The sequence below is a fragment of the Stegodyphus dumicola genome, chromosome X2, assembly GCF_044657685.1.
Source record: "Stegodyphus dumicola isolate Sdum_Otavi_A_Nest chromosome X2, ASM4465768v1".
Lineage (NCBI taxonomy): Eukaryota > Metazoa > Arthropoda > Arachnida > Araneae > Eresidae > Stegodyphus > Stegodyphus dumicola.
The window spans coordinates 32,777,936-32,805,173 of NC_140781.1; the positions used below are offsets into that span (position 1 = coordinate 32,777,936).

A 27,238-nucleotide genomic window follows, 5' to 3' on the forward strand; every position below is an offset into this window, starting at 1 on the left:
GTGTGGCTTTGGCAGTTCAACCACTAGCACTATCTATCATATCCCTCCAGACTGGATAAATGATACTAGGCTTCAGTGAGTTTCTGGTCTTAGTTTAAACATCACATTTGAAAATCAAGCATAAATTAGGTTGGTTGGCTACTTAGGGCAAAGTATGTGGAGGTTATCTGACTAAGGGGAGGAATGCCTTAATGGAGGGCTTTTTTAATGAAAAGTGGCTCCTATTTGCAATGTACATGGGGAAAATCATGGATCAGTTTTTTTGCATTTTGTTATGATTATACCACCCGAACCATATGATTTTTGCCAACAAACTGCACTTCATATTAAAAATCTGCATTTAATCATTTTTTTATTTGCTTTATAACTGAAATAAAAGTATTTTCTTTATTAGGTACTTTGCTAGTATCAAAGCTATCTTGTCGCAATTTGGCTATTTTTTTAAGAAAAAGAATGGTAATATCAAATCTTAGAAAGCACTTTATTTCAGGTCATAAATGTTACACATTTTAATTTTAGTTCAATATTTACCCTGTAAAACAATTTATAAATATGTTGCGTCTTCTTTGTTCTGCATACTTTCTGTATGCAATAATTCCAGTCTACCAAAGTATTACTGGCCATTTCTAACTTTTCCAAGCAATATTTAACTCATTAATTCTTTACTCGAGCAGTACATAAATCTGACTGCTGTAGTAAATGGCAGATGACTATTCTCAAACCAATTCCCGCATCAAATTGCTAACATGTTCGTTACACTTTTTCATGCTGCCCTTCCAAAAGGTTGTTTTCAAAACTACGTAATCACCAAATGCAAATCTGAACATTCCTGCTTTTGTGACCTTCCTGCTTCATTTGCAAGCAAATGCGACAAGCACATATTTCAAACTTCAGCTGAAGATAAAAAAAAAATTGTACTTTGCCTTTAGAACTTCTAATACAAGCAGAACAGCAAGTACAAAAATGGTGATGCTCCTCATTCAATCTTACAGTTATCAATATGGTTACCTACAGAACTATTATGTGCATGTTTGCCAGAGTTTGGCAACTTCTACCAAGGTGGTTAGGATATTAGCTGATATTAACAAAGTACCATAATATATATCCAAAGTTGCAGTTTCGAGGCTTGAAAAACACAAGTTTTGTCAATTGGCTGAGCAGAATGGAAGATGTACAACTGTCCCCACCATCCTTTTGTCTTATTTTTTTTTTTTTATTATTTTGACTAAGGGTACTTTAAATAGCATTAATTTTCAAAAGCACATACAGAGTGTATTATTTGATATATTTTTCCTGCCACATTCATTGAAATGATCTAAGATCTATTTTTTTAAATAATTTAAAACCTTTTTATAAAGTAAAACTCACCTTCTTTTATAGCAACATCTACTTGAGATGCAGGAACATTGTTGATTAACTCTTGATAACGCTGTGCAGTTTGATCAAATAACTGAACAAGTAATGTGCATGTTTTTTCATATTCACATCTTCCTATGATGGACAGCTAATAAAGCAAACAAAATGTACATATAGCAATTACATATGTGCCCATAGCAAATTTTAAAAACAATTTTAGTATTAATTGCTTTGTCTAATTAAGTATGGTTTATTATCTTAAATGTCACTGCAATATCTTCCTCGGGAAGATCTTTTGCATGCAGATGACAGACCTGTTATTGTTGCCAAGAGGTACCCTCAGGAGGGATGGAATTAATATTCAAAGATATTCATATTCAAACTAATTCTCTACATTCTTTACTAAAAAAATCTACTTTCATTTTTCATACTTTCATCAAATTTTCTAAATTTTCTTATAAAACGCGATGCTTACATTCTCGAAAGAAAAATAAATCTTTCCTCAGGAATTATCATACTATGCAGAGACAGAAGGCTGGAAAACATTAAAAAAAAACTGATGTGAACACCACATGACTTCCTTGTACGGCCTGTTAAATTATACACATTTTTTGCTGAACTTCATTTAATTTTATTTCTTCGAATTTCATTAATGATGAGAAAATATATAAAAACTCAAAACACCTTCATTAAAAATTGTAAAATATAGAAAAACCTAAAACACTAAATACAGCTACAAACAGTTTAGAAAAACAAAATAAATTTTGCAATTAAGAGTTTCTTTGCAAAAACAAGTAATTTGGCCAACAGGTAGGAAGACAAAATTTTTGGAGCATAAAATTTTAAGTTAACTTTTGGTATCGCTGAGCAAAAAGACACTCAATTTTGTGCACCTACTGGCTTAATTCACTATTCTACCAAGTTTCAAATGTATACAAATGGCAGCCTCTTTAGGCCTAGCATCACTCAAAACTTTTAAATTAGTGATAATTCTACAAAAATTGCCTACAGATTAATTAAAGGATTAATTAAAGGCATAAGAATCTTAACTGGAACAGATGAACAACATAACTGAACCACTTTTAAAGCAAAAAATGCATAATTTACCAATATATAAGAATAAAATACAGAGCTCACAGAGTCGGGTAAGAGGGGGTGCGCGCATTTGTATACATATATACGTCTGGTGCAGCCAAATGAAACAAAAAAAGGGAGGTGCATAACTAGATTTTATAGAAGACCTACATGCAAAAGTCCAATGTTCTACGGTTCATTGTTTTTTAGGTTTGCGAGATAAGTACGTACCTACATACATCACAAAAAGTCTCTTCAGAATCCCTTTTACAATCTGTTTTGGAAAATATAATCCTTTATTCTGTTTGTGCATACATATGTCCCGCATACAAATTGTCTGAATGGATTCAAGAGCAGCCCGAATGGATATTTTCGTTAATAGGATACCAAAATTCTTCACAATTATAATACTTCAATTGCTTCTTAGAAATAAGTAAAAGTGAGAAATGTGACACAGATAAACTGTTAGCCTCAAATAAAAAAATAATTTTGAGGAAAATTACAGTATAAATGGCATTATAACAATAGGCCTATATAAACAAGTTTTTGAAAATATAAAATTTTTCTTACTGTCTTAATTTAATAAAAGCATCAATCAAATTCATATGCACACTTTATTATATTTGAAAGGTACTATTCCTTACGATAACGAAGATCCTGAATATTATTTCTTAAGATAACAATCTATTCTAATCCGTTGATTTTAATTCTGTTTTTCTTGTGTTCTAGATACTTTTTAACTTCATTATACAATAATGCAAAATTTATTGCTATCTCATTAATATATCTATTACATCTGTCATAATTTATTGTTATCTATGTTACACACAAAATATATCATTTATATCAATGCATAATTTTGGTTAAATGGTGGGATTCCTGGTTTAGTTATCCACAATTCTTTTGAGTGAACAAATTATAAAACTTCATGACACTTTTAGCATTTGAGGCAAATGCACTGTCTTGGATATTGGACTTCCTGCAGCATAGATGTATCAAGCTGAAAGTTAACAAAACTTTTAACTTTTATAAGTCCATTAGAACTCAGTCAAGGATTTTCTTACGGATCAGTCCTTAGGAGGTCCTTTTGAAGGTGCATGTCCTTTTGAGGACAACAGTGTTCTCTGATGCTCTGGCATTGATATTAACAAAATTTATCTGACTTAATGACTGTGTTGGCAGATATGTCAAACTTTGCAACATAGCTATTACTCTGTTTTAATCCAACTAAATCTATTGCCACCTTCTTTACTACCAATAAGCACCTGTACAGATATCAGTCAAAGCTGCAGCTAGATAATTAGAAGTTTACTTATCAAAATTCTTTCCATTAGTGTATGTAATGAAACTTGTGCTTTAAAGATAAAGTTAATCGACACCTCTTAAGATAAGTAATATTCTGAAGTCGATGATACACCCATTTCCAAATATGAATCACAAAATTCTCTTCATTAGTTCATATAATGCACTGTGTGCTTTAAAGATAAAGTTAACGGTCACCTTTTAAGAAAAGTAACATTCTGAAGTTGATGCAGAACACATTTACAAATATGAATACTCATGTCAATTTTTTTATTAATCATTTTGAAATAATTTACTGTTATAAATTAACAATTTCATACATGACACAGAGAAAAAATGAGACATCAAATGATAGACACTCTTTTGGAATTTATCTAAAGTTATAAGAACTTGCACAAGAACTAAATACCATGGTAATATATTTAATTGCCAGGAAAAATAGAAATGTCCTGCACTGTTAGGCCATAAACTTATTTTATTACTTTTACCAACAAAATTTGTCCTATAACAGAAATACACAACCACTTTAAATACTGAAGCAAACAAAAAAATCACAATTCTTGCAACAGTTACCTGGTCTAACTGTTGCTGTACCATACCCAAATCTTCTAAGGGATCCTCCAGACCGTCTCTGAAAATATAAAATAATCCTGTAATGCTATCACAGAAAGTTTATATAAATTACAAAATAATAATAATAATCTCAACATTTCAAGATATATAAAAAGCATTAGACAAAAAAGCTCCAAAAACTCAATCTATGCAAGAAGTAACAATGATATGTACCTAAGTATTACTGCAACTGAATCCAGTCTTGAGGTTATAAAGGCATGAGTAACTTCGGGAGTATATGTTTCCAACAAATGTGGTTCTGATGCCTTAACATACGGAACTGAGGCTACCATTCTTTGCCACAAACTTAAAAGATAATGGATGCTATTTGGGGCAAACTGCCACATCTGAAATGGTTATACAAGTGATTAAGCATACAAATACTATAAAAATATAAGTCAGATAGTAATCTGGAACACAATAAGTATTTATTTTATGAATGAATCATAATTAAAGATTATAAAGAGTTACCATAATTCAGATTTTAAAAAGGCCAAGATACTGTTGAAATTAAAGAGTATGGTGCTATTTACAGTACATTATAAAACAAGATTCTGATCAGCAGTTCTCATAATACATGATGTCCACAAACCATTTTTATGCTAAACATCAAAAATGAAAAGATGTATAAGCCAACTAATGTCCATGAATTGAACTCAAAATCATACTGCGAACAAAGAATATAGAAGAAATACCTATAAAAATATGACTGGGAAAGGATTCTCACAAAATATATTTAAATCATAGACATTAAACTTATATGAAACCAAAAGTATAAAAACTAACCTGTAAACTTGTTACAGTAAATTTAGCAATTAAGCTTATTGTATCAGGATAACTTTCAACCCTAACTAGTTCTCCTAACTGATAATTTGTTTTCAATCTAGCAAGCAAACGGCAAAATTCATGATAATTGTTTGAATCAGATAATTTCTGAAAGTAAATAAAAATGAACATGTTAAGTAACTATACAAAAATGAAACAGATACAGAAATACTTGCTACAAAATACATCTCTTTGTTAACATAACTAGCAATAAGCAAGATTAATTTGTACAAGAAACCATACACAGCATTATTTTCTATACACATAAAACATAAAGCTCAGGATGAAAAAAAAAAAAAAAAGATTTTTCCAATACCATTTATGAACATATAGCAATATTAACCCCTGAAATACTAAATTTTGATAAACTTAAACTGCAATTTTGGACAACAACATTCACAATTTAAGAAAATTTTTTAATTTTACCTCAAAAACTTCAGTCAACCTCCACAATCCTTTTATTATTTGTCCATTTCAAAAGCATAAATTACACATATTTTAAGCAAAATGGAAGCTAATAACATAATTAGCTTTGTTGAATACCATTAATTCTTTATACTCAACCTGACTAAGCAACTTTTACAGCTATGCAAAGCTAGAAAAGTAACTACCAGAAACTGCTTTTTATGAATATTTCAAATATCTGTGAATATGCATGAGAATACTTAAAATAGCTTTTTGGGGTGCAAAATTTTCCTCAATCCATACCTGTGACAAAGCATTCAATATATTTCAGTGAAAGAAAATTTTTATTTTGTATGCTAAAATCAAATATTATTAATGAAAAATAAATCTGATGGGATAATACTCAATAAGCTATAAAATTAAGTAAAGCAACAACCTTCTGTTTGGTGCCTATTTTAACCAAGACTATCAATTTCATGGGCTACAGTTGCAGGTCCATCATCATCAGGGGGAAAAATTTGCAATGAAGGAAACTATACTTTTACCAAAAGAAGAATAAAATGAATGAGAAGGTAACACCATCCCACAGAAGTAACAAAACTTGAAAAATTAAGTTAATAGCATTTTAGAAACATTAAGAAGAACTGGATTTAAATTAAAGTTAAACTAAGCAAGATAAATCTTTGTAAACCAAAAAGTCACAAAGAAGATTCCATAGTAACGACCCTGAATACCTTTGAGGGCAGCCTTTGTTATAAAATCTTGTAATACATAAGTTTCCCTCTTGGAAAGTAACTGAACATTCACTAAGATAGCTAACAAGTAGATTGAAAAGATTTAATGGAAAATTAAATCTTTTTAATTGGTGTAAAACGAAAGGCCACCATACATTATTAAAAGCACTTTTCACATCCAACATCACCAATGCCATATGCTTAATCAAATTTCTATTCTCTTTTATTTTATCTAATAAATAGCCATTATCTAATAAATAGCCTTAATAGCCAAGGTTACCTTCCACAAATCCATATTAGGATTGATTCGAAATTTTATTCCTGTTTAAATGAAACCATAATCTGTTCCTCATTAACTTATCCAAGATTTTTCCAAATATCGGCAACAAACAAATTGGTCTACAGGAGGAAGAATCAATCTTGTATTTCCCTTCTTTATTAAACAGAACTAAATATGCCTCTTTCCAGCATTTAGGAAATTTTCCAAATTTCAAACATGCATTATAAATCTTACATATATAAGATGGATCCATTTTTATACAGTCAAAAGTCGTTAATTCGGACACCCATAATCCAGAATGATCTATAATCCGAACCTCAAAGCTACAAACTTTCTGCGCATGCGTCAACGAGACGCATGCGCGTAACACCTTTACGGCTGCGAATATGCGTCTGTGCATGTGCATAATACGTTTACACATGCGCGTTTAATGTATAACAGACGGTATAGGCTAAGCTAAAATTATCTAATTCAGTTAATGTTGCAGATTGCATTGTTTCTTAATCTTCGAATTGGATCCGGCTTATTATTTTTTGCAGACTGTTAGAGCAATTTTATAAAAGTAAGCTTGAACTTTCGATTATGTCAAATAGAATTTCCGATATATATTTACTAATATTTAAAGGATCTACAAAGCAAAAGTATGTTTCAAAGTCCATTAAACAAAAAGTGGAATTGCTGCAAAAAATTGTTAAAGGCATCATATCATTCGTTTCTCTAACCATTCCAAAATCTGTTTATAAATTTCACGCTGCTCTATTTCATCTCGATGTACTTCGTCTTTGATATGATTTAAATCAAATTCCTCGTCATTATAATTCGCTTTCAATAGTGAAGAAAGTGACACAGAGGTTATTGAAAACGAAAAAATTTCGATTGACAAATTAGTTGGTATAGACAAATTAGTTGGTATTCTCGACACAGCAATTATAGGACTTGAACAGCAGAACTTTGTAACTGAAGAAGAAATTATGTCTGTTTATAGAATTAAAGAGAAAGTATTATCACATAAAACGAAGCAACTTAAACAACTTACATTGAAAGAAATGTTTAATACAGTAAAAAAATAAATATTAAGCTTTTTTTTTTTTTTTTTTTTTTTTTTTTGTAAATTTTGATACCCTTTAGATCATAATTGTTCTTTATTTCATAAATTGCGGTTTTATATTTTTAATTTTATAATTTCTGCATGCTATCTTACCAGAGTTAAAATGATTATCTATAATCCGGAAAAATCGATAATCCGGAATCGCCAAAGTCCCGATGAGTCTGAATTAACGACTTTTGACTGTATATTCAATTATGTCTAGACTTAGACCATCTATTCTAGGACCTCGACCTTTTTTGTGGATGTGATTCTACCACATCCACAATTTCCTCCTTAAATTCAAGATCATCATTTTTATTGGAATATCTTATTCCTCTTATTTCTTTTTGAAAATCAGTATCGTCTTCTTCTTTATCGTCTGGAAAGTGATACTTAACGAGATAGTCTATCGTATCTTTAATAAACTAAACTCAGTGGCGTAACAGCCCTAATGGACCAAGGCCTGAAGTGCCCGAAATGTGCTTTCTTGACCGTGAGACCTGGGGTGTATAAGCATATACCCTGACCAAGTCGTCAGCTTGGTGCAGACTGTGTGTCTGACAAGTCAGTGAGAGAGTGGAGTGTCCATTTTCATGAAGGCCAGAAGTGTTTGAGTGATGACCTGAAATCAGGCCAGGCAAACATGGTAATTGCAGCCAAACTCATTGACAAGGTGAACAACCTCGTAAGAAGTGATCGGGGTGTGCCAATGCAAATGTTGGCAGTGATAGTGGAAACCAGCACTGAACAGTGTGGACAGTTGTGCATGACAGGTTGGGTTACTAAAAGATGTACGCACAGTGGGTTTCAAAGAAACTCATTGAACTGAAAAAGGAACTGCGTATGGGGCTAATACTTAGCAAATGTTCTGGTATCATGAAGACCCTGCTTTTTTGGAGCTGATCTTCACCAGTGATGAGAGCTTGTGCCATCATTTTAAGCCAGAGACAGAGTGGCACAGCATGCAATGGAACCGTGCATTGTCACCTTTCCCTAAAAAATTCTAAGCTGGAACCTATGCAAGCAAGGTGATGCTCACTGTATTTTTCAACATCTGACATTTCCGTGCTTGAGGATACTCGTCGAATTCTTCAAACATCACTGTCTCGCAGTACACACAGTATTGCAGTATTCAATACATCACTGTCTCGCAGTACACATCACTGTTAATGGTACTGCGAGACACTTTATAGCCTATGCAAGTCCATTACGATGAAACAGCCTGGGCTGCTTATGGAGGGAGGGATTCTGCTCTACAGCACCCACATCCACACGTCAAGTCATACAAAGTGTATTGGCCAACCTTAAGTGAGAGCAGCTTGAGCATCCACCTTACAACCCAGACATGTCACCCTGTGACTTCCAGGAATTGACTCGCCAAGAAATATCTCAGGTTCCACTAAAAACAGGAAAGCACTTCAACTTCGATCATGAACTCAAGGACACAGTGGAGGACTGGCTCCTCTTACAGCCACAGAATTTCTGGGAACACAGAATCCTTCAGCTCATGAAACAGTGAGATAACTGTGCTGAGGCTTCTGGTAATTACTTGTGAATAAAGACCTCAATTATACCCACAGTGTCATTTTGTACCTTTTCCTCTGAATACCCCTCATTAGTATACAGTTAAAAGAGAGTTGCATTTGAACACTGCACATTAAATCATAAATACAATTTCACTAATGAGACATCAGTCTGCATACTCAAAGGAATAAAGGGAGGTACAAAGTAGTGAAACAAAAACACCACTGAACCACGTATTGTCATTAAGAGTTCTAAATCACAGAATTTTGGAGGGACAGCAAAACAAATCATGCTTTCCAAAACCTCTGGAAGGACAAAAATGCTTGGCCTTTTGTACCTATGTATTCTATATCTATTAAAAAATGAACACAATTCTTAACAAAAACAAGGATTTGAAAACTTCCATCATAGTTTCATACATCTAAAAACTGGTTGTGTTGCAACTCTTATTAAGTTTAACATTTCCTGTTTGTTATTATTTAATCATTTGTTTTGTAATTTATTTTGATATATGAATCTGGCAACCAGTTTTGTTTTTGAATGTTGTGATCAGAAAATTCCCATTCTAAGCAGTTAAGTTATATTACTGAAGTACTGAATGTTTTTTCATCATTAAGATGTACGGATTGTTTGATCATTATATTAAACTCTATATGTAAGTAGTCGCATTAATATGTATGTGTTCTGAAAATTAAATAAATTGGATATTAAATGAAGTTTTATTTCGAGTGAAAACAAAAGTGGCAGCCAGTGACTAAGACATTGTACTTTGCATTAAGTAGTGAACCAGAAGCCATTGGATTTACGAATCAACATTACTTTATTGGAGGTAAACCATATAATTTATGAATCTATTTAAGTTTTGATTGCTTCTGAGTTATTTTATACTAAGTTTTGTTTCATGTAGAGTATTTATTTTCAATCTGATATCGTACGTTTAAGAAAGGTAAAATGACTAAAGATTCAGAACAAACAGAAACTGAGGCTAAATTAAAGGCTGATCAAGCGAAACTTGAAATTAAATTACGAGCAGTAGGAACTAATTTATGCTGTCTCTTTGGTATGGCGGTGAATATGTTTGTCGATACTCATCATAAGATTGATGTCAAAAGGGACATTCATGTTCAGTTTGGCAAAGTTTTCAAAAAGGCAGAGCGTTTATTTAAAGTAGACAAAAAAATTTAAAATTTAATTAGTTTTACGGATGAACAATATGATGCAATGTAATCCTACAGATTTACCTTCATTATCTTGAATTATAATCAAGTAAATCTGTAATTTCTAATAAGCTTGCATCTGATAATTTAAAACTTCCCAAATTACGTCTAAAGAAAATCTTATGCCTAGATCATGGGTTGCATTTTGGGGTCAGTTTTTGCAAGTTCATGAAGATGAAAATTTAAGAGAAGATAAATTTGAATATCTGCTTTCTTCCTTGAAATCAACGAGTAAAGCACGTGATATCGCCAAAAGTTATCCACCTTCTAATGATAACTACGTGAAAGTTATTGACCATTTAAATTCTCAATTTGGCAGAAAAGACTTTTTGCATTAGTAAATAACAAATCAATCATCAAGTTAGCTTATTTATGTGATAAACTTTGTTCATATTTACGAGCATTAGAAACATTGGGTGTAACAACATCAAATTATGCAGCAATGCTGTATCCTGTTGTGGAATCAAGTCTTCCGACAGAAGTTTTAAAGGCCTTGGGATAGATTTCGACTCAACAGAGAAGTTGAAGAAGAGGACCCAGTCCTTGCAACGGAAAAGGTTCCGGAAAATTTGATGTCCCTCCTACGTCATGAAGTAGAGGATGAAGAACCTCGTGTTTTAGCAGAAAATGTGTTTGGAAGTAGTGTTAAACGAAAAGAATTGCATACAGCAGTTCAATGAGATGAACCTACTGCTGCTACTTTAATTTCAAACACATCAGCAAGAAAAGTTAGTTGTATATTCTGTGACCATCCTCATCCAAGTTAGGATTGTCAAAAATTACCAACAATTAGTTATGATGACAGAAAATCCCAAGTTCTGCGACAGAAATGCTGCCTTAAGCCTGTTCATACGGCAAAAAAGTGTCCCAGTAGTGTGAAGTGTTTGATTCGTGTACGGAGGCATTACGCATTACTTTGCCCAGACTTACTAAAGATATCAATTCCTCATCAAAGGACAAAGCAGATGAAAAGCAAAATTCTACAGAGACTCTATTGACAAATCTTCCTTCAGAACATAAAACCTATTTGAAAACAATCACGATCATATTACGGCACAGGGGCAAGGAAATACGTGTTCATTTAACGGATGATGGATCACATTGTTCCTATATTGAGAAGAGCTTAGATGATGAGTTAAATCTGCCTCCTTCCGGAAAGGCAGTGTTATCTCAAGGATTGTTTGGTGGAGAAATTTCTCCAGCTGCTGGGCATAATATATATTCAGTAACCATTGAAAGTATTCTACATGAATGCCTCTGCTTGAACAACAGAAAATTCGTTAAATGCTACCCAGAATGTGTGATGAAACATTGCTTGTTAAGCTTGCATCTCGAGGGATAAAACTGACAGATGTTGGAAGAGATACGCCACCTATACGAGTTCTTCTAGGAGCTGATGTACATGGAAGCATTTTAACTGGAAGATTTGAGGTACTTACATCTGGAGTTTCAGCTGTAGAGACTTTACTAGGTTGGACAATTTTAGGACTAGGCAAGAAAAAGCGAGTAATGTGGTCCTGTTAAATCTTCAAAATTTTGAGTTGCTGATGATATGGGATTTAGAAGTTTTAGGGATTATAGATCCGGTAGAAAGAAAAAATAAGATCCTCCTTGAAGAAGAAACTTTGATCCATTTCAGGAAAATGTGAAGATGGACATTATGAAGTAGCTTTGCTGTGGCTAGCTGGGCATCCTGCTCTTTATGATAATTACATACCTGCCAACCTCTAAAGATAAAAATTCAGAAGATTTCTCCAAAATTCTGAAGAACACGAAAAATTAATATCATGCTTTGATATTAAAAAAAATAACAATTTATACAAATAGAAAAAAAAAAATTGTACTTACATTAGTAAATCTCAATTAAGTAGTAACTAAAAAATTTATTAGGAAACATAAAACAAGAACTTAATGTTACACAAAAAATTATTGCAATGAATTTAGAGTGCATTTTTTGGCTTTAGCCAAAAATTCTTTGGAAAATTACCTGTCATAACAATTAGTTTCCTCATAAAATTTAGCAATTAAAATGTTTTCTAGAGTTTTTGGTGAAATTGAAGAACGAAACATAGTTTTGTTTTTCTTCACAACACTGCAGACTCTCTCGCACTCAGCATTACTGTGTGGAATTACGAGAATAGCACATAAAACTCTTGCTAGTCTATCATATTTTGGTGTGCCATCAGCTCTTTTTATTCTTTTTAAGGTACCAACGAGGACATCAAGTCTATCTTCTCCAGAACTGGCAAAGTCTTCAAACTGTGCAGCAGACATTTTCTTTAATTGTTAACAAAAATGGAAATTTATCAATAAAAAAACGAATTTTTTCAAAAGATGAATTTTCAATTTGGGTGCTACTTTGGTAGCCGGTTGCACGGATTTTGGCGATTTTTCTTCTGGCGAGTAATGCAACTTATGGTACACCCATTGCTGGATAAGTTATTTATGGTAACCGATACTTTGTTGTCATTTTATTAAAAAAATAATGCGTTTTGTTATGCATAACTTCCGTGTTTTATATATTATTTATGGCTTCTAAATATTAAAAATCAATTTAATTTTACATTTTTATTTGAAATAAAAATTTTGTTGTTTATAATATTTTATATAATTTTATGTTGATGATGTAATCAATGACGTCACCTTACTTAAAAAGTAATTGGTTTTATTAATATCTATAAATTTAATCTAATTTTTTAAACATTATTTATGGCTGTTAAATATTAAAATACAATTTAATTTTGCATTTGTTTTAAAAATGATTTTATTATGAATGATTATTTAAATAATTTTAATTTTATGCGTGATGTAATCAGCTCCCTGATTGGTTACTGAATATTTGTGCATTACCGCACCATTTTAAAATTTTATTATTCATCTCTTCGAATTCGTCAAATTTCAAATGAAATGGATATCTCTGTTTCGAAGATGAATGTTGTTATTGGTAATTACCAAGAATTATTGGTATCGGAATAAAAAAATTGCCCTTTGAGACCTTATTTTGGAAAACCTGTCTTTCCTAATCAAAGATTTATTTATAAATTGTTAATAGCGTTAGAGGAAATTTATTTAAAATTTTTGGAGGAAACCCCGCTAATTGCTTCTTCAATGAAGTGCGAGATATGTGGATAACAGATGAAGATGGTTAAAAGAGCCGATTCAATTATGATTTTGATTTTTTTGTGGTTCTTATCAATAAACAAGAAGTTAAATTACTCAAAAAAATGTAAGTACATATTTTTATTTTATTTTATAATTGTATACTTCAATTTTTGTTAAAAAATTAATACACTATTTTCAAAAATTGCTGAGATAATTATTGTCACATATGTTTCAATGTTAATTATATTTTATATAACGTTTTTAAAGTATTTGAATTTAATAATATTCTAATTCTTTTAAATGTTGGTAGGATGGTTTTTAATTCGATATTCAATTTCAGTAATATTTTAATCTAATTAAACTTTGGCACAATGTTTTTATAGCGGTGTTTTTATTCTCTTTTTTGCTATATGAAAGTAATAATAGCCTTACTTTAGTATTTTATACTCATAGTAAATGTATTTATTTACACTTGCCTGCCATCTTAAAAAACGACATTTTCAACAAAAAATTAATCCATTACTTTTAACGATATTTATTTTTTTAAGTTTCGAATACTTTACTATGCGTAAAAACAGCATTTTCAAGATGGCTGACGATTGTAAAAATCGCGCCAACGTAAATTGCCAAAAATCCGTGCAACCGTCTACCAAAGTAGCACCTCAATTTGTTTCAAATTTGCCACTTCAGCATTTAAAAGAACTTCATTTTGCAAAGGAAACTTCCTTACAATGTAATCACAGGCTGAGGAAAAGTACTTTCTAACACATTGAAAAAATTCTTTTTTCTCATGATCTTTCAAAGAATTTACAAGTTCCTGGTTTGATTTCCAATTATAAGACCACTGTCATCCTTTTGATTTGCCAAACTATTATAGGCAATACGAATCAACACACTGTTTTTCACAATGGACGGTTTTACAAACTTAGTATAAAGTTCTTTCAAAAGATCATTAAGAGTTTGGATAAGCAGGGAAGATTTTTAGCGAAGCTGATTGTAGAAGGCTATTTACACTTTCAAAAATCTTATGGTACTAAACACAAAACTACAAATTCAGCTTTGTAGGCAGGCCGAAAATATTGAGAATACGGGTTTTTTGAACTCATTTCGTAACAATGACATATTAAGAAAATTCGTAGCACGTGCAAACAACAACAACAAAAAAAAGAATGCGACAATCCACGCTCGCTGAGTAATTCCCTTGCTGCTGAAGCGAACAGGAAAAAAATAATCTGGCGCCCACAAAGAAAAGAGTGGGAGAAACAAGTTCAACGCATTGGATTGGCTGGTTAAGCGGCGAGTTGGGAGAAACCGCAGGTTACTGGATTCGAAGTAGTCGGTAGTTGGCGGTAAAACACGATGCAATTGGCGAAAATCGCTGAATTGGCGAAAAATTCTAAAATTTCGACAAAAATCACTAAAAACACTTGAAAAAGGAAAAAAATCGTAAAAAATGGATTACGATCGTAAAATCGTAAAGACAAACGCATTTTCGTAAAAATTACGAAAAATTCGTAAAAATTGGCAGGTATGTAATTATGATATAGCTGAATCGCGACTTTGCAGCACAGTAACAAAACGTTTGTTAAACAAAAATAACTCTGAAGCCTTTAATGCTGTATTCCAACAGTGAAAATTAGAAGGCATCATAGAAACTGTTCCAATGGAGCAGCTGTTTAAGCTTAGTGATTATCTCCCTCATAGGCCTGCTATTAAGCCATCCAGCAGTACTACGAAGATTTGTCCAGTGTTGGACACTTTTTTCAAGCGACCTGGGTATGCTTCTTTAAATGAGTGCTTGAGTTTTGAACTGAGTCTGATAGATGGTTCCTATGCCGCGAATCGAACCCAGGCCGCTTGGGTGAAATGCCTAGGCATTGTGATAACGATATTCTGGAATATGTAAAGGTAACTCGAAGCAATCGTTTAGTAGTGCTTCTTAAATGTATGGACTTATGAACTGCTATTGACTTTTTCTTACACTTTGATACTTGTAAAGACATTTGTGTGTTCACTGTTCTTTAATATTTTATTCACACATGTAGTTCAATTTCATGTTCAAATTTATGTCTATTATATATGTATACATTTTCATTGCTTTAAAGGAAAACTTGCCGGAAGTGAAAAGGGGGGAGGATGTTGCGACTCTTATTAAGTTTAGCATTTCCTGTTTGTTATTATTTAATCATTTGTTTTGTAATTTTGTTTGATATATGAACCTGGCAACCAGTTTTGTTTTTGAATGTTGTGATCGGAAAATTCCCGTTCTAAGCAGTTAAGTAAGCAGCAGTTAAGTTACGCTACTGAAATACTGAATGTTTTTTCATCATTAAGATCATAATCGTTTGATCATTATACTAAGTTCTATATGTAAATAGTCACATTAGTATGTATGTGTTCGTAAAGTGAAATAAACTGAATATTAAATGAAGTCCGATTTTGAGTCAAAACGGGTTGTTGATTAAACATGGCACACATTTTCTAACCCAGTTAAACAAGGATATCTTATATGGCATTTTATTACACTCTCTGCCCCATGAGAAAAAAAAAAAAAAAAAAAACATAAATTCTCATGAACAATAAAAAAAGTACACCTTTACAAATACTAATAATTTAAATACTGTATCCCAGTGTATGACCACAAACCTTACCATCAACACCAGTATGCCAAAGATGTTAGATGAAAAAATTAAAGCTTTTGATGTATAAGCCATAATCTGAAATGCATACAACTCTATTTGATAACATTAGTTCAGACTGTACATGCAAAAGCTCATGTTTGCAATTATAGCAGAAAGACTCACATTGAGTAGACGTTGGGTAGTACTAATTTGCTGCATTGTTTAGTGACAAGATAAAAGAACAGTGGACAAAAGGGAAGGAACTTCACAGTCATGATTCTCTATGCAACAAATACCAACAGAGTGAAGCCCACAATGATAAATGCCCACATGGATACATATGCCCCACAAAAGAAAATTTTCTTGTTATTTTCAGCTCATACAAAGCAAATTCTTATTTTTAAATGTTGACATACTTTGTGCATCTCAAAATAAAAATAAGTTCTAAAACTTATGCATTAAATTTCAATTCTATAAGCTTTATGTAATAAATAATATACATATAATTAATCAAAGTTACAGATATCCATGCAATTTGAATTTAAAATTAAGCATTTTTAAAATCTTACACAAAATTAAAAATTACTGAAAATATAAATTAAACAAACAATTTGGCTAAGATTGACAGTGTGTAGGAAGAAATTTTGAAAACAAAATTTTTCTTTTACTAAAGAGTTTTCAAGTCAAAACATCTTCAAACGATGGCTTGATCTGAACTTAATACTGCAAATAATGCCTGGTACTCCAAATAGGTTTCTGCTTACTTTGATTAAATCAGAAGTAAGTATTTTTTTAAATAAACATGTATTTCTGGAAGTCAAGGATACCAGCCTCACATATTTAGGACGCCATCAAATAAATTTAAGATGTTGAATAATAATAAAATTGTAAAACATGTACCGGTGAAATGTTAAATTCACAAAGTTAAAAAAAAAAAAAAAAAAAAAAAGAAAGAAAGACTACATACACACATAAAAATTCAAACAGTAAGGAGTAACTATTAAATGACAATGCAAATCAAATTTCTTTTCATTTAACAATTAAAATCACATCAGTAAATAAACAGAAATTTACACAAAGATTAGGCGAAGGAAAAAATTTTGTCTTACTCTGAAAGCTTGCTTTTCTTAAAAAGATAATTACTGTGGAAAGAGGGGTGAAAGTTGGAATGCGAAGCTCGGTTGTTTCTACTGCTGACTTGAAACCGCACCTAATAATATTGCCGATAAAGGCTGTTGCAAACTTGAAAAATCGTAAAAGTCTACTAAAAACGAAATTTTAAATTCTGGCTTAAAACTAAGAGAAAAATGAAAAAGGAATGAACAGAACAGGGAAACTATCTTTACACTACTGGCTGCATAATGACTTTTAGAAAAGGAAATGCACTATTTGTCAAAAGTGCCAGAGAATTTACGTTACATGTTTTACAAATATACATATATATTTGTACATATGTTTTTTTAATATTTACACATCCGCACCTATCCTCCTTGCAGTTTAAATTCAACTCCAAACTATAATTAAATATTTATAGATAAAAAAATTTCACAGTCCGCAGAACAGACAAAGCCAGTCGCATGTAAAAAATTTTACAGTATCCTTACTGAAATCAAACTTAAGCAACCTGTTACCTACTATGTTGCAAAGAGTAAAGAAGAAGCAATTTTGAATAACTTTCTAGCATTTTACAAAAAACTTAAAATTTTAGACTATTCTGACTTCAATATATTTTCAAACATATATATGCACTGTGTTCCACAACAGCTCAGTCGAATTCAGACGTATAGTTAATGGCACCAGAAAACACAAAAAAAGGAATAGACTACATTTTTGTTCTTAAACTGATGGAAATTTGTTCACTTATTTCTGATAATACAAATTATGAATATTACTTCTTTTGAATTATCAATAATCTCCTTTCAACACAACTATTAATAATATTAAAGTAAAAAATATCAGCAGAGATTTTGAGAATCTTTATATGTCACTGCCACTTAAAGAAAATTATAACAGTCTACTAAAACTGTCAACACTATTTCTAGATATGCTGACTCTTTTGGGTTTTAATAAATGGAAAGAAAATCTTGTGCACACTGTTTCACAATTATACTAAGTTTTACAATACAGTTTATCTGCAAGTTAATGATTTTCATATGGGGACTCATTATTCTACTCTAATTTGTAACAATTACTTATTTACTAAAGATAGGTTTCAATAACCACTTTCATTTGATGCATTGTATAAATTTTCTTTTACTTACAAGTACATAGAAGACAAAATTTAAATCAATAATTTTGGTTTAATTGAAACTAGGTGTTAACCCTTCTTGTTAAAAACTTAACTAATGTGGATCAAAATACAATTGATTATCTAGATCTCAGCATTATTATCATAATGAAGTTAAACTATTAGAAAAAAGATGTCAATTTAATACTATTAAGCTCATTAGTTTGCATTCAAAACTACAAAGTAATATTATATTACTCACTGAAACTAACTACAAAGTCCGTAATCCGGACTCGTCGGCGACTCCGGATTAGGGGTTTTTCCGGATTATAAATCGTCAATTTAAATCTGGTAAGATGGCATACAGAAATTATACAATTAAAAATATGAAACCATATTTTATGAAATAAAGAGCAATTATGATCTAAAGGGTATCAAAATTCAAAAAAAAAAGCTTAATATTTATTTGTTTACTTTAGTAAACATTTCTATCAATGCAAGTTGTTTAAGTCGCTTTGTTTTCTGTGCTAATACTTTCTCTTTAATTCTATAAACAGACATAATTTCTTGTTCAGTTACAAAGTTCCACTGTTCAAGTCCTGTAATTGCTGTGTCGAGAATACCGACTAACTTGTCAATCGAAATTTTTTCGTTTTCAATGACGACTTATAACAAGGTCTATTCCAAGGCCCTATTTAGTTCTATTATTCATTCATTTTCAATTTTTCCATATGTTTAAAACCTAAAATTTTAAATTCCATTTTTAGTAGACTTCTAAGCTTCACATTCCAACTTGCTACCCCCTTTCTATAGTAATGGCCTTTTTAAGAAAAGCAAGCTTTAAAGCAAGATAATATCATTTAAACTTTTGACCATTTTTTACTTTGCAAAATAAACATCCCATCAGTTCATCTTTGACAATTTAATTATTATTCAACATTTTTAATTTATTTGATGGATCATAAACACGCACAGTGGATATCCTTAAATTTTCAGAAATGCACATAATTTATTTTTTAAAAAATAGCTATTTCCAGGGCTTCTAAGCGGATCAGAACTGAAAACTGGAAAAAAAACGTTATTTTGGTTGAAATGAATACCAGAATTGAACCGAAAAAATATATTGGTGTATTTCGGTTCAACATACCTTTAGTCATTTGGTTATTGTAACCAACTTATCAATATTTTCTATTTTAACATCAACCATATAATTATCATTATTACATGTACACTGCTTCTTGATTTCCTGTTTTGATGTTCACTAGTACTTTGAGCCTATTGTTGTTCCAAATGGGCTCAGACAGGGTGATGCACTGGTCTGCTTGCTTTTTAACCTTGCCCTCCAAAATATCATAAAAGACTCCAACGTTAATACTTGTCGAACTATCTTTAACATGTCTGTTCAGATTTTTGCGTTTGCTGACGATATCGACATTGTCGCACGCACTCTCGAGTCACTTAGAGAGGCTTTTACATCTTTAGAGGTTGCAGCCAGCAAAATGCATCTAGCAATCAACCAAAATAAAACTAAATACATGTCATGTGGTAATAACAGCAGCCCCTATTTTGAAACTGGGAATTACACATTTTAGAATGTTAGCAAATTTAAATATTTAGGATCAGAAGTTAATACTCTCAATAATTTTATGCCTGAGATCCGTAATAGAGTCACGGATGCTAACCGATGTTTTTCAGTCTCAAAAAATGCTTGAAATCTAACTTCCCTAACAGAAAAACAAAGATTTTAATTTACAAAAGCTTAATCAGACCCATTCTTACATACTCCCCTGAGACCTGGGCAATGACAGAAAAAGCTAAACGTATCATTTCTGTCTTTGAAATAAAAAAATTTGAGAAGTACGTACGTAAGTTGAAAAATAAGTTTCCCCTGTCGACTGTGGTCAGAGTTGTGTATGTAAGTCAAGAAACAGAATGACACATTAAAGATATGACATACCTTTATTTTATTATTCTCGTACGAGTACGTTGAGACATTTTTCATATCGCTTGATAAGCTTCAAAAAGTCCTCCAAGAAAAATTCCCGCTTTGCATATGGAAGAAGCGCTGAACGGCTATGGGCGAAAGGCGACACAGCAGGAAAACGCACAAGTCACCGATACACCATTGTGTAGAGGTCGCTGCAAATCAAGCAGATGGCGCTGTTGCAGTGCCTGTGCAAAGCGAAGACCAGCCTTTCATTTGAGCCCCGGTAGGTATGGAGAGAAGGTGCGTTTTGAATTCGTGGTCAAAGGAGGAAGTGAGAGCAGTTATCCGCTATGAATGGGCACGTGGAGTATCAGGAACAGAAATTCATAACCGCCTCGTGGAAGTCTATGGGCCAGGTGTGATGTCGAAGCAAATGGTGCGGACATGGTGTCGCACATTCAGTGATGGACGTCAGCAAGTGGAGGTCATACCGAGAGCTGGACGGACGCGCACGGCCGCTACAGATGCAAATGTCAGGAAGGTGGATGACATGATTAGAGCGAACCGGCGTATCACCATCGATGAAGTAGTGGAAGAACTTGGAATCTCACATGAGCGAGCTCAAAACATCATCCACGACATTCTTCGATACAGAAAAGTGTCAGCCCGATGGGTGCCCCGACAATTGACCTCGACACACAAGGAACAATGCATGGGGGTCAGCCTGGAACATCTCGTGCGTTACCATGAAGATGGCAATGACTTTCTGTTTCGGATTGTGACGGGGGATGAAACGTGGGTCCACCATTTCATGCCAGAATCGAAGGCCGCATCTATGGAGTGGAAACATCCGTCATCACCTGTCCGAAAGAAGTTCAAGACAACTCCTTCTGCAGGTAAAGTGCTCCTCACAGTTTTCTGGGACACCCAAGGAGTTTTGTTGCTGGACTTTTTGGAGGTTGGAACCATCAATGCTACGCGCTACTGTGACACCCTGTCGAAATTGAAAGAGGCGATTCGGAAAAAGCGGCCTGGCCTTCTCACATCTGGCGTTCTGCTGTTGGATGACAATGCCAGACCACATTCGGCGACGGCAACGCAAAACCATATTGCAACTCTTGGTTGAGAGCGCCTGCACCATCCGCCATACAGTTCTGATCTCGCACCAAGCGACTTCCATCTGTTTCCGGCTTTGAAGAAAAATCTCGGGGAAAGGCGCTTTGGAAGCAATACTGAAGTGAAACAAGCTGTTCAACGCTTCTTCCATATGCAAAGCCCTGATTTTTTCCTGGAGGGCTTTTTGAAGCTTATCAAGCGATATGACAAATGTCTCAATGTACTTGGTCTATGTGGAAAAATAAAGGTGTGTCATATCTTTAATGTCTCATTCTATTTTTTGACTTTCATACACAACTCTGACCACAGTCGACAGGAGAAACTTAATTTTCAACTTACCGTCGTATTTTTGATGGCATAAAATGTAACAATATCTGGAGAAGAAGAACTAACTCTGAACTCTACAAATCTTTTAAAGAAATAGATATAGTAAAATATATAAGGATTCAGAGAATTAAATGGGAGGGACACCTGTGGAGAATGGATGAAAATCGAGTAACTAAAAAGATCTTGGCCAGACCACTTGGCACCCGAAAAAGAGGGATACCTAAACTTAGGTGGCTCGACTGTTTGGAAACAGACTTCAGAATTTTAAAAATAACCAATTAGATGTCCATGGCCAGGGATAGAAGAGTTTGAAATTCAATTCTGAGGAAGGTAAGGCCCCATCCTGGGCTGTCTGGCCATTGAAGAAGAATACCTTTGGTCATTTGGTTATTGTAACCATCTTATCAGTATTTTCTAGTTTAACGCCAACCATATAATTATCATTATTACATGTACATTGCTTCTCGATTCCCTGTTTTGATGTTCACTAGTACTTTTCTGTTTCAGTTTTCATGTGAAACTACTTGTAGAAGGCAGATTTAATTCAGTTGAATGAACTAGAAGTATAGATGATTTTCTATGAAAAATATCAATCTGAGCTATATTTTTTTGCATCTTAGCATGCAATCATCTACGGATGTTCGTACAGACTGTTCAGATTGACAAACCAGCTGCTGAATAGGAATTATCCAGTGTGTCGCCACCCTAAGAAAGAAAGGGATTTTGATTTACACATAATAATCCATGTCTCTGATTGGTCAGGAGACCCAAAAAGGCTAGTGACAGTTGGTATTCATTCATGGTGAGTAAAGTACAATGTCAAGTAGAAGTAAATAGTCAAGTAAAGAATAAATTAAAAATCACGTGTAACTCTCAATTGGCTCTCTATTCTTTTATTTTGCATCTCAAACTCACTCGTGCCCATGGCGGCAACCTTTTTGCCAAGTCCCCATACAGCTCTGTCTTCTGATATTAAATTACTGATATTACTGATAACGTAAGTGCCTGTGTATTAATTTTTAAAATATATTTTTTCTGTATACTGATAGTACATTTTCTCAGTATTTATTCTAAAACTTGTCTATGATCTGTTTGATAGCATACCAATTGAATAAAATACACCTAAACCCCCCTTTTTTAACACGGTTTAATATATTGCTAAACACACATTTTTTTTTTTTTTTTTGAGAAGCACAGTTTAAAAAACTGTCAAATGGACGATTACCCTAAAATTAAGTCATGATGTCAGTATATGTCAGTATATCTGACATTTCCAATATTATCTTCTGCTTCTATGTTGGAATCTGTCATACTCTATACAAGCGGAATTTGGAACGTACCATGAGTGAAGAATATTTTCTATATTTTCTATATACAATATACACTGAGTATTTTTAAACAGTTTTCTGAGGAAACAATCTATCATGTAAAAAATGTTTTGGTGTATGTTAGTGAGCGAGAATATTCCCATAAAGGGTGGCCCCGAAATAAAAAGAAACCATGAAATAGTTTAAATATTTGTTTCAGCTTTATCAATATATGTTGTTTCGGAAACATTAAATAATAAGACACCTACTCTCCTTGCCATTTTATGTCCGACAATATTTTATTGACACTGATTTAAACTGACAGCAGCTGAAGGTGTTTTATTATTACATGTTTTTGGAATAAGGTACCTAAATTGATAAATCAGAGAAAATAGTGACTTTTCCTTAGTCTCATTTTTTTTCTTCTGGACCCGCATTATCAAATTTTGCTTTCCATGTTACAAAAAGTACAGGCTGTGCAAAATTTAAGGAATATTTGGAACAAATTACAATTTTTGGGAAAATATATTTTAATCATAAACGAGGAAATGCAATCTTCTACTGAAAAGTGATTAAAATGAAGACGATTTAGCGACTTTTTTAAAAGTTAGCAATCTGCAATGAAAACATATAGATCCCCTATTTCTACTGAGATTGACACTGAATTCTTTTAAATAATTTTTGAGAATGTATGAAGAGTTGATATAAAGCAAAATATTTTAGATTTCTGGGAAGAGAATAAAATTACCTATCCACACTCGCATAAGATTGCAATGGTGGTTTTAGCAGTTCCAGCTACGTGAGTGTTGAAAGGGCATTTTCAGGTTTGAAATTTATTCTCCCAGACAATAGAGGTTATCTCGGTGAAACCACATTAGAAGATATACCATAATTTCCAAAACAAACGCTGCAGCGTTTGCGTGTTTAAAACTTAAATTTTCAGTAGGTGCGGTGTTTCTAACCATGCAGCATTTAGGTACACTAAAAATAAAATATTTCCTATGATGGTCATTATACATAGTTTGAATAACTTTGTCACTGTACATAGTTTGGATGGCTTTGTCATTGTACATAGACTAGTGCTATTCCCACACAAAAGACCACTCAGTTGCTTCTTGCATACGTTATTTTGTTTATATTCTTTCCCTTGAACGGACCTACATGCCTTATTCACCACAAATGGGATCTCAGAACAATAACATTCTCCCCCCTTTCAAATCAGTATTTTGAATAGTCTCTCGCCTCTGCCATTCGATGAATCTTCCAGGACCCATCCTCTCCCCACCCCTGCCTTTTCTGCAATTGTTTTCAAAGGCGGACACGACTCCACCTGCCTCGCAATATCGAACTCTGACGTATTTCCCCTTCAGCATGAATCGATTTTTCTTGGCATTCTGCCAGATACAGATCCCATCAGTTTGGGTACAAGTACTTGTTGGATAGTTTTTAAGTAAGAAGGGAGCGGAAAATTTTTGAAAATGGCACCTAAACGGCACAGAAGCTATACTGTTGGTTTTAAGCTTAATGTTATTTCACATGCTGAACAAATTGGAAATAGAGCAGCAGCTCAAGAGTTTGAAGTGGACGAGAGATGTATTCGACATTGGAGAACTGAAGAAGAACTTAAAAATATGCCACAACAGAAACGAGCCAAAAGAAGTGGTACTGTAAGGTGGCTGAATCGAGAGGACGACATTGGAAACTGGATAAAGGAGAGGAAAGGGAATGGCAATTTCAACTGTAAAAATTCGCTTAAAAGCAAAATTTATAGCAAAATAAATGAACATAAATGATTTTAAAGGAGGGCCTTGCTGGTGTAGCAGATTTATGAAAAGAAAATATATTTCTGTGCGTACTATAACAACAGTCGGGCAACAATTACCAATGGACTGGCAGGATAAAAAGGCATCTTTTCTAAAATGTGCGACAGATATTATTGACAAAAGAAAAAAAAAAACTTCTTCTGTCACAGATAATAAATATGGATGAAACAACGTTAGCTTTTGACTCTCCAGCAAACAGAACTGTTGGTGAAACTGGTGCAAAAAACTGTATCTGTGCTTACGACGGAGCATAAAAGAATGTCATTTACATGTGTGTTAGCTTGTGCCACAAACGGTGACAAGCTAAAGCTGATGATCATTTTTAAATGAAAAACTATTCCAAAGGGAGTCTTTCCTAATGACGTAATTATTTGTGCAAACGAGAACAGCTGGATGTGCGAAGCAATCATGCATGAGTGGCTACAAAAAGTTTGGCAGTGTTGTAAGGGATCTTTTTCCCAACCAAAAGGGTTATCGATAATGGATTCCATGCATGCTCATTTACTTGAGTCAATGAAAACCAGATGTCAAAAATTGTCTACGACCGTAGCAATAATTCCTGGTGTTTTGACAAAAATCTTACAAACATTACATTTGTCAGGTAATAAATCCTTCAAAGCTGAAGTTCAAAAGCGGTGGGAGTATTGGATGAGTGAAGGATTGCACACGTACACCAAAAGTGGTAAATGCGTAGAGCATCTTGTGAAAAAGTTGCAAAGTGGGTAGGAAGTGCATGGAAATCGGTAAAAACGTCAATAATAGCAGGGTTCAAAGAAGCTGAAATTATATCCTTAGATAAAGAGACTGTAAACCAAGAGGGCGAATGTGATGATCTGGAAAACTTGCGACTTAGATCAGGATTTACTAAATCTTTTTAATTCAGATAGTGAAGAATCAGATTTTAATGGCTTCATATGATGTATAGTTTGCTGTAATTCCTTTTGTAAGTAAGATTTAAAACTTCCTTTTGTCATCCAAATTTAATATTTTGTTGTTGCAACATTTTTTTATAATATAGTCTGAATATTACAAATATGGACTTCTTTAGTGGGTAAATATAAGTATATTCGTGAATATAAATATATTTTCAACATTTCTTACCTTTAATTTATTTTTGAGTTATGGTTTCATTTCATGCATTTTTCTTAACTGATATGTCATATATCAGGACATAGGTTGAGATTTTGCATCTATACGGCTCACGACGATGTCACGCACAATTTAATCTATTGCTGCGTTTACAATGATGTGGCGTTTCTGTTTAATTTTAATTTTTTTCATGCCATTTTTCTCAAGTGCGGCATTTACGCTGATGTGGCCTTTCTTCCGGAAATTATGGTAGTAATAATTAAAGGAAATTTTCATATTTTAAATAAATATATTTTTCACATAATTATTGCAAAGCCAAATGCACGATGTCAGCGGCAAACATCAAGCGACCAGGGTAGACATAATCATGAACCCAGATCTCAAATGCAATTTTGATAACAGATAGCAAAGCCAATGCTTGCCGTTCTCTGCTCACCATTCACTTCGTGCATGCTGGTTAATTGTATCAATTCACATAGTGCATCAATTAAAAAAAGAACTAAATCTAAATTTTGATAGAATTATATTTTTAGTACAAATAAGAATATACATAAAATAAAGTTATTCAATTGGAACTGAACAAAAAACCATTATTTTTGGCAGATTGAAAACTGAAACTGGAACTGAAACAATATTTTTTTTTAGTTGAACTGGAACGAAAAAAATTATGGTTCAAAGCCCTGGTAATTTCCAATTAATTCAGGTTAACAGAAAGGTATTTGGAGTGCCACATGTTAGCTGAAATTCAGATTAAGCCACCCTCTGAAAACATTTTGTATACAATTTTTAATTAAATTTTTAGTAAAAAAATGTTTGGCTTGAAATTTTCTCATAACATACTGTCACTCTTAGCCAAAGGCTGTTGAAAGATCTACACCAGCTGTTTGATTTAAATTTTAAATAATTTTTATCTTAATTTTAAATTCAAAATTACCTGGATAATTAGAACTTATTTTGATTAACTACTGTATACAATCACATCAGCAATTGCAATGAAATATATATATATAAATGAAAAAATACAAAGTAAAAAAGCAATTAGAAACCTCATTGAATGCTGATAGCAGCAACAAGTGATAGTAATAACACAAAATAAAAATTTATGATTTATACCATTTCTTTTAACCTGGCCTATATGTTTTCAAAATTTCCATATAATTTTTTTTCAAATATTGGATTAGAAAATTTGCATTCCCCCCCCCCCAAAGTGTTGGATTATTATTTTTATAACTCTTGTTTTTGAGCTAGATCTACTCCAAATGCAACTTTTTGCGCTATTTACT

At 32.8% G+C, this 27,238-nt stretch overlaps 1 protein-coding gene across 2 annotated transcripts in view; it reads right to left on the reverse strand.

The window, feature by feature from the left end:
- The window catches only part of Ranbp16 (Ran-binding protein 16), a 195,164-nt gene that overhangs the window by 91,095 nt on the left and 76,831 nt on the right, over positions 1-27,238 (reverse strand). For both annotated transcript variants that reach the window (XM_085808991.1, XM_085808990.1), the window contains exons 9-12: positions 5,131-5,277; positions 4,519-4,691; positions 4,306-4,363; positions 1,369-1,504 (exon numbers count right to left, since the gene is read on the reverse strand). In XM_085808991.1, the coding sequence (XP_085665117.1) occupies positions 1,369-1,504; positions 4,306-4,363; positions 4,519-4,691; positions 5,131-5,277 (514 nt within the window). The remainder of the gene's footprint in view (positions 1-1,368; positions 1,505-4,305; positions 4,364-4,518; positions 4,692-5,130; positions 5,278-27,238) is intronic.